Source organism: Chrysoperla carnea, chromosome 4 (genome assembly GCF_905475395.1).
Source record: "Chrysoperla carnea chromosome 4, inChrCarn1.1, whole genome shotgun sequence".
Classification (NCBI taxonomy): domain Eukaryota; kingdom Metazoa; phylum Arthropoda; class Insecta; order Neuroptera; family Chrysopidae; genus Chrysoperla; species Chrysoperla carnea.
In genome coordinates, this window is record NC_058340.1 from 7,875,851 (window position 1) to 7,884,654 (window position 8,804).

The 8,804-nt window shown below is 28.2% G+C and overlaps 1 protein-coding gene across 1 annotated transcript; it reads right to left on the reverse strand.

Annotated features, from left to right (window-relative positions):
• Positions 1-1,698: 1,698 nt before the first annotated feature.
• LOC123298133 (probable cytochrome P450 12b2, mitochondrial) lies at positions 1,699-8,520 on the reverse strand. Its single transcript, XM_044880047.1, has 10 exons — positions 8,249-8,520; positions 6,782-6,875; positions 6,620-6,713; positions 6,293-6,402; positions 5,992-6,224; positions 4,949-5,117; positions 4,175-4,331; positions 3,469-3,717; positions 3,180-3,395; positions 1,699-1,843 (listed from the first exon to the last, which is right to left on the reverse strand). The coding sequence occupies exons 1-10, from the start codon at positions 8,373-8,375 to the stop codon at positions 1,736-1,738; spliced, it is 1,557 nt and encodes a 518-aa protein (XP_044735982.1). The 5' UTR covers positions 8,376-8,520; the 3' UTR covers positions 1,699-1,735.
• Between the last annotated feature and the right edge of the window lie 284 nt (positions 8,521-8,804).

Below are 8,804 nucleotides of genomic sequence, written 5' to 3' on the forward strand. Positions count from 1 at the left end.
AAGGTTTATTTATTCTTAAAACATTTTAATTGCCAATTAAAATTATTACTAAGTAATTAATTAATTTGGTTCCATTACCTTTGATAAATTACCATTTTTATTGTTGGTTTTTTACCTATTTTCATTGCTGGAAAGAAAACACATAACTTTAGACCAACTGGAAATCGAAATTCAATCGACAAATCTGATTATCCATTACTATTGAAAATTCTAACCTTTCTCCAAAACACATCTTCTCTTTCGGTATTTGTAAACTTATCTGTAAATCTACGCATTAGACTAAGGATTTATTCCGTATCTTTGACTGCAGATTCACCTAGATTTCTACAATTTCGAGACATGTGAGCTGCATACGGGAGTTTTTGCTTAGAAGCCGTTATTATCAGCGTTATCAGTTAGATTTTTTGCTGGGGAAACCAAATAATCTAACTGGATGGGTGGTTTGTATTTTTCACACAATATATTGCTAATTCTAAAATCAAACAAGTGAAACTTACAAAATTCAAAAAACTCCCGACAAATGTTTCGTGTACGGAACCCTAAAATCGCACTTGAAACTTTACTAAGAACACTACTCTCCATTAAATTACCTTTCAAACGAAGCAAAAAAAAAAACAAAATCGGTTCATTCATTTAGACGCTACGATGTCACAGACAGACACACACAAGTAGCGGTCAAACTTATAACACACGTTTTTTTAGTTCATGGATTAATAAAATAAGCCGAAATCGAAAAAAGTTACGGATATCTTTGGGGTTTTATTTTTATGTATAAGATTCGTTATTGCCTAGCTCACCAAGGCGGTTTTTTGTGACACAATAATATAGTGGATTCAAAGGTTGTTGGGTGACATTGATTATACAATTCGCAGCTCGGATAAAATTATTGTCCAATAATTTCACATTTAACAACAACTGTGGAAAGTAAAAAGTAATTTTAAACAAACTTTAAGACTTTTATATAATTTAATTTTAAAATTTACTTTTGCTTAACATTTTCACTGTATCATTCAGAACAAAATTTTAAAATTTGTACATAAAAATATTATTTTCAATTTTTTTTAAACACCTAAAAATATTCTTTTTTTTGTTTTATTAAAAATTTGCTTTCTTGTCAATTGTTTTTTAATTATTTAGATTTTGATATATGACAATACCCCGTGTTTTTTATTTGAATAAGAAATATTTAAAAATATATTATTATTTTTTGTACATTTTATAAAACGTATTTTCATGTAGTTTAAGTTATTGTACAATTGAAAACACTAGTAAAATGTTTATTATAAAAAAGATATTGTTTTTTTAATTATTACTGTTTAGTTCTAAATTTTAATGCCACTCAAATTTACTAGTTTATAATTTAAGGTAAGATATATTCGCGAATGCAAGAACCTATACGTGGCACTGTTTTGGCGATTGAAGAAACTGGTATTAGGGCATGCCCTAGATAGAGTTGAGTGTATAAAAGTAGAGACCGAATTTTGTCAATTGATTCTCAATAAGTAGGTGACACATTAGTGTTCGCCACTTTCCATGATTCAATCATTTATTTTTGTGCGAATTTTATGAAATTTTTTTTTTCTTTTGAAGAAAATGATGCAAAATAAACTTTAATAAAAAATCTTTTATTTTTATTCAACAGTATATAAAATTTTACTTTTAAAACATTTTATAAAATTTGTTTTTTGAATTCCCCACGTCCTGTTAAAAGTTATAATTTAACATCACATTATAATTAAACGGGATGAAGTTCAAACCGTAAAGGATCAGCTACTTCATATAATAACTTAGTTGTATATCTCATAGGTCCATAATTCCATTGGAATTTATACTTTTTAAATAACTAGAAATAAAAAATAAAAAAAACATTAACATTGTTGTAATATTAACAATAAACAAAAATTATCCGAAAGTCTAAAATAATTTTTGCATGTTAATATTGAGCTTCATTTGTGCAATTAATAGACTCAGCCAACCCTTAAAGACTCTTCAACTCTTAATAGAATCCTTTAAAGGACATTGAGAATTGTTTTAATAGTATAAAAATGCATATTCAGCCTAATTTCAATTTTCAAATTTGACAATCCCTTAGGCCTAATACACACGGAAACGAGATTAATTTGTTACTGAAATTACTTATCAGCTACTAACAGAGTAGGCAACTGCCTAGGGCCCCCATATGGTGTCAGCTGATGAAATACTTCCATAATACAGAACCATCTAGTATCAAGTAATACGTTACATTCTTACGTTACGTTACATATTTCATCTCATACTATTATTTTGAGGACATTGAACCCGAGTTTATAAATGTGATGGTGCAGTTCAAGTGCTTCAAAGTACTTCATCTTACAAAATTAAAGCTAATAAAAAGCTGTCTTCGTTCGTCAATGTCTCAGAACCTGCACTTCAACATTATTTGAATCACAAATAATAGTTGGGCTGAAAAGTTCGTAGTCTAGAATAATAAAATTCATTTTTTTGGTAAAATTCGATTTTATTGTTCAACATGGTTGCCTTCGAGATCGATACAGCGATTATAGCGGTCATACAATTTTTCGATACCATTTTTATAGTACGGTTTGTCTTGCCTCAAAATAGGCTTCAGTTTCGGCGATTTTTTCATAGGCGCGAAATCACTTTCCAGCGAGCATTCTCTTGAGGTCTGAGAACAAGAAAAAGTTGCTAGGGGGCAGACCTGGAGAATACGGTGGATGCGGAAGCAATTTGAAGCTCATTTCATGCAATTTTGCCATCGATTTCAATGATTTGTGACACCGTGTATTGTCTTGATGAAACAACAAGTTGCTTCACTCAAAATGGCATATCTCACAAACTAATAGTACGGCAGCTATCAAATTTATTCACATGTCTTTTGAAGGTTAGGGTTAACTAAAAATACGAGCCAGCCTACGAACTTATCAGCCCACCTAATATTAATGAGGAATTTTGTCATGTAGTGCTATGCATATTGTATTATGTTATTCTTAAATCATTGAAACTAATATTTGAACATAGATATTTATAGTACGGGAAAAAAAAAAACAATATTTCACCGGAACCGACACACTTTTAAAGCCTATACAACACCTTGAGTCTGTTTAAAAGTTACATTGTTTTGTAATCTGCAGGGACGGTTTTCTACGTTGGACTAAAATCTTTGATTTTATGATAAATACCTTTGCTATTAGCACCTCCACTTCATGCGTAGCAAGACGTTTTCCAATACATGTTCTTGGTCCAAATCCAAAGGGTAAATAAACAAACATATTTGTATTTCGTGCGGATAGGTCCGAAGGGCTACTACGAAGCCATCTTTCTGGTAAATATTTTTCAGGTTGAGGAAAGTGTTTTTCCGATAAACATAAAACAATATTTGGTGATAGAATATCAGTCTGTAATTATTTAATTATCTTGTCAATAATATTCATAAGATGTTTAAAATTAATTTAAAATTGTTTAACTTACTCCTTTTGGAATTTGATACCCCGAAAGAACTACATCCACATCAAGTTTACGAACGGTACCCACAGTTACAGGAGCTATTCTTTGTGCCTCTTTAATACAGGCTCGGAGATATAGCATTTGATCGATTTGTTTACTTGTAATGTCCGTTGATGAATCTGACCATATTGTATTTATTTCCTCTCGTAACTTATCTTGAGCATTTGGATTAGTTGCTAAGAAATACATAACTGTAGCAACTGTTTTACTGGTCTAAAAAATATATATGGTCCAATAAAATGAAGATTTAAACTACCACATCAAAACGGAAGCCTGCATTTTTGAATATAAGTTCGTTTTGACATAAATTTGAAGTACACATAGTTAAAAAATATTGAATTCTATTAAGGGGGTTGGAAAAACAATAAAAACTACCTCCAAAATCACTTTTTTGAAAATATCTCGGTTTCTATTGCAAATGCGTCAAAAGTGATTAGAAATGATTTTATAGAAAATTTTGATATCTACATTTTTTATTTAAATTTTGTTCCATATCTTCTTCGAAAGTTATGATCTCAGTTTTACCATTTTTTTTATCAAAAGAAATCATCGGAGATATCTTCTTTTAAATCGGACATTGTCCGAGATTGGGATGGTGAGAGAAACCATCCGGGGCATGCTTTAGGACTTTATCATAGGGTCATTGATTGACTCCCTGTACTATTATTACCGTTTCAATCCCCGCTATCATAGCATCATTAACCATCGCACTAGCAACATTTTTATCAATAACAATTAACCGCTCTAATATACTAGGTTCATGATCCGAATTTGAAGGTTTATTTTTCATTCTTTCTTCTGCAGCATCCAAATGTTTCATCACATAGCTAAAATATTAGTAAGTTCTTTATCTAAAAAATGTACGTGTCCTTATAGTTTATAATTAAAGCTGCATATAGTAAACAGAAATGGAATTAAAAAAAAAAAACTTTTTCCTTTTTTTTTGGCAAAAATGAAAAGATCATATATAAGTTTTATTACAAAACTGTTTTTACTTTTTATTTTTTCATGATAATTTTAAAGTTACAGGCAGTTTTAAAAGAACTTTTCAAACGAGAAACGAAAAAGCTCGATAAAAAAAAATGTTCGTAAAAGATCGTGTAACGTCATAATGTTAATTAATAATTGTATACAGTGTATACTATTCAATTAACATTATTACGTCACAACGATGCTTTACGAACATTTTTTTTTTTTTTTTTTGTTGGGCGTTTTCGTTTCTCTTTTGAAAAGTTCTTTTGAAACTTAAAACTAATTATAAATAACCATTAATTAATTAATAATTTTAAATTATCATGAAAAAATAAAAAAAAGTTTTGTTATAAAATTTATAAATGATCTTTCTTTTTTTGACAACAACAAAAATTAGGTTCAAAATACCAATTATGAAACCAAATTCCGTACTAAGACAACCTTAAATGAACCAACATGTTTTCAACCTTACCTGGTTATAAAATCATTAACTTTAATTGATTTTTTTAACGTTGGTGTACTAACAAATTTCCAAACTGATGGAAGAATATCTAATTCATAAATGCATTCAAACATCTCTACAGATGCGTCAATCATTTTCTGTGCTTCAGAATCGTGTGACATATTAGGATCCAAACACCCTATATATATTAAACTATTAGTAATATTTATAAGTGTCGTAAAAAATAAATAGAGGGTTTGAGTGCTGTACCTTGGATTACCCTTCACTTTCATGGAAGGTTTTGCTATCTAAAGGGTACATCGTTGTGTGCGTAGTCATGGTGGGGATAATAAAATCGATGCCAGCGCTTTAAGTGAAAAATTTTGGAGATAAAGTGGGCTGTTATGACTAATTTGCAATTATTTACATGTTAATGATATAGAAACTGTCAAATTAAAATGATTGAAAAACACTAATTAATTAAACTTAATGCATTAAAAATTGTGAAAATAAGAAATCAAATTGTACAAATATTATTTTTCAAATGTTAATTATCGTAATTATTTATTTAAATTTGTGAAACAAGAATATTAAATTTTAAATGTAAGTTTTCAATGCAATCCACACAATTATATATGCATCCATTAATTCTATAATTAAAGTAGTGTATCGTTGTCATGGAAACGAAATTCACGCTCGGAGCGATTTAGCCTACAAAAAAATTTTTTCGCACAAAAATTATTCAGATTATAATGTCAAATGTCAAATCCTTTATTGCATTTAATCAAAAGGAAACACGCTAACTTAAATGCTATAGCTAAAAGTCAAGGGCAATAAGGGACATTCGTCTGTGTCCATGACATTGACCTACAATTATCGATAAATTAACTTTAAGCGTTTTTTCTTTCGATTAAATTTTTGGTTTTTTAATGAGGCTCAACTGCCATGGTCCTTTTGGCCTTAGGGTAAATACGCCCCTAGATGTTATATCTCACTCAAAATGGCATGAAAATAAAATGTGAATTGTAACCCAAAGTACAACAACATATTTTCGTATTGTCAAATTATTTTACCAAGCCGTGTATCAAGTGCAATTGCACAAACTGTCTCTAAACTCCATCGAAATAATTCATTTAAAAAATCGTCAGGTAATTCTGATTTATCACTTTTACTCAATAAAATATCAATCTTTTTTATTAAATCATCTGCTATGGATGATACCGTTTTTGTATAACGTCGAATTGATTGTGTTTTCATCATAACAGGATTGACCTTTGATCGCATATCCCACCAGTCATCACCTTGGCTGCAAAGTAAAATTACAAATTTAACAAAAAACACGATTAAAAGTTAAATAAAATAAAATTTTCTTACGAAAGTGCTAATCCCAATATTTTATGTACATCATTCCGAACATGTTTTCTGTAGTATCTTAACGAGTCTAATCCGGGACGATAAGGTCTGGGTCCTTCATTTCGATACATCTACGAATTATTTAAATATATTATTATATAATATAAATAGAACAATGGAACTATATATCTAAAAGGAAAAAAGTGAAGTAAGGGAAGTGCTTTAAAAGTTATAGCTTCCTCGAATTTTTCCGAAGTGAAAACCTATATGTATTTTACTATTTGATTGAATTTATTAACTGAACAAATAATAAATAATTAAAAATAATAATGTAAATTCGGAAATTACCGTTTCAATATCATTTACAGAGTATGTAACAACTATTGGTTCTCTTCCTGGTAATCCTCTTAAAACCATTATATCCCCATATTGTTTTTGCAATCTGTTAAAAAAACATAAATAAACTTAGCCGCTATGTACACTTATAAAATATCTTATTGAAATACTAACTGTTGATATATTTGCAGGAAATTTTTACCAGAATATTCACCGAAAGGTGGCAAAAATCTCGGCGCATTTCCCAAAATTGGTAGTGGTTTTGGTCCTATAAATAATTTTCCATTAAAATAATTTTAGCAGATAGAGGAAAATGGAACACAGTGAAACAAAAAAATTCTTTTGGGATTTTCAATACAAAATATTCAATCTGCTTAAACTTTAAAACCGGTAATAATTACTAATAAACCGGTAATAATTTACCTCAAGATAAATTATTACAAGTTAAGATTTATTAAAATCAACCCTGTAAGTATAATAAATAGTTGCCGCTTTAACGCTTTTCAGTTTCACGGCTTTCGTCTCCTTGCGTCACGCGGGATGATAGACACTTAAAAGTAAAATGCATGCCACGTTTGATATCGAGAACCCGTTCGAATTGACAACAATAGCTATTATTAGATAATGACTTAGTAGTGACATCTGTTGTATAATAATAGAACTGAGAATTATTTTAATAAATTGTACAAAATATTTAACTTACACTCAACTCAATATTTTTTGAGTGGTACTCATGAACAATGTTCAATTGGAATATATAAGTAATTTCGAAAATTAATTGAATTTAGAAGGCCAGTCCACAAGAAGTGCTTAAATAAAGACAAACACTTCTTGTTTAAAACATTTTTTCATAGAACTAATAACTTGAAGTTTCTCGAAATATTCGAAATTTCTATTTTCCCTCTCATTAACACGGTCGTGAAAAATCAATCAAATAAAATTACTCCAAATAGTAAAACTAAATTCGAAATACGGATATTCGTATAATTTGTTCATCACTTAGACACAACTTTAATGTATGATCTGTAAATTTTATTTAACTATTAATAATTAATTATTAATTAATAATTAAGTATTTCTATCAATAATCTATATACAAAAATCACCTTTTATGAAAAGATTAGTTTTCGTTTCGTTTCTAATAATAATACAAATATTTCTGTTTATTTCATAGTTAATAAATAGTAGGCAACTTGTAAAACAGATTCATAATGCATATAATCTAAACTAAAAAAATTCGAAAATATAACGCCCTCTCTTTGTTGAAAAATATTATTTGCATTAAAATCAAATATTTTTTTAAAAGATTATCGCTTTTCAGAATTATCATATCAATGTTTATCTGGCTTTCTTCCAAATAAAAATAATTATTAACATAACCTCAAAAATGTAGTTAAAAACAAAAAATAAGCATTTAAATATTAAATTTTAAGTATCCTAATTTTTTTTAATGATTAAAGTATAATTTATTTCCAAATCTCTCATGCTAAATTTTGAAATTTTCAATAATGTATACTCTAGCTTATATTTTTCTGTATACAAGTGCAGTTTTTCTATGTAATGATAGATAATTTTCAAGGTGAAAGTAATTTAAATTATTGAAATAAATGTTTTTATTATAATATTAATAATAATCAATACCTGGAAGTGTTTCAAAAGGTTGTGCATTATCCCACTCAACTGCAACATTTGTTGTCGATAATAAACATCGTAAAACCTTATAATTTTTGTTAATATTTGGTGTTATTTTAAATCGTGAACACAACATTTTTGTTTTTAAAACTTATTTTAGAAATGCAACGTAGATAAATATTTGATTGAATTAAAAGCACTTCTGATGTTAAAATTAATAATAATCACTCCTATAACTACATATAGTCAAGTCAAACATGATAGTTACTTTATGTTAGTAAACATTCATTAATACTAACTGTTATGTCACATGTACTGGGCTACTAATATTTATGATATTATAAAATTTATTATCATCTTATTTCAATTTTATAATATAATTAGTTTATAATATACATTGAGTGGTAGAGAAAATGGGACAACAATAAAATCTTCAAAACTATTATATATAGGGTGTCACATTTAATTTGTAATCCGAAAAAATTATGTTGCAGTCTTACACAAACAAAAATTACAAATATGTATAAAATAATTTAAATTAAAAAGCTTAAAAATCCTACTGATA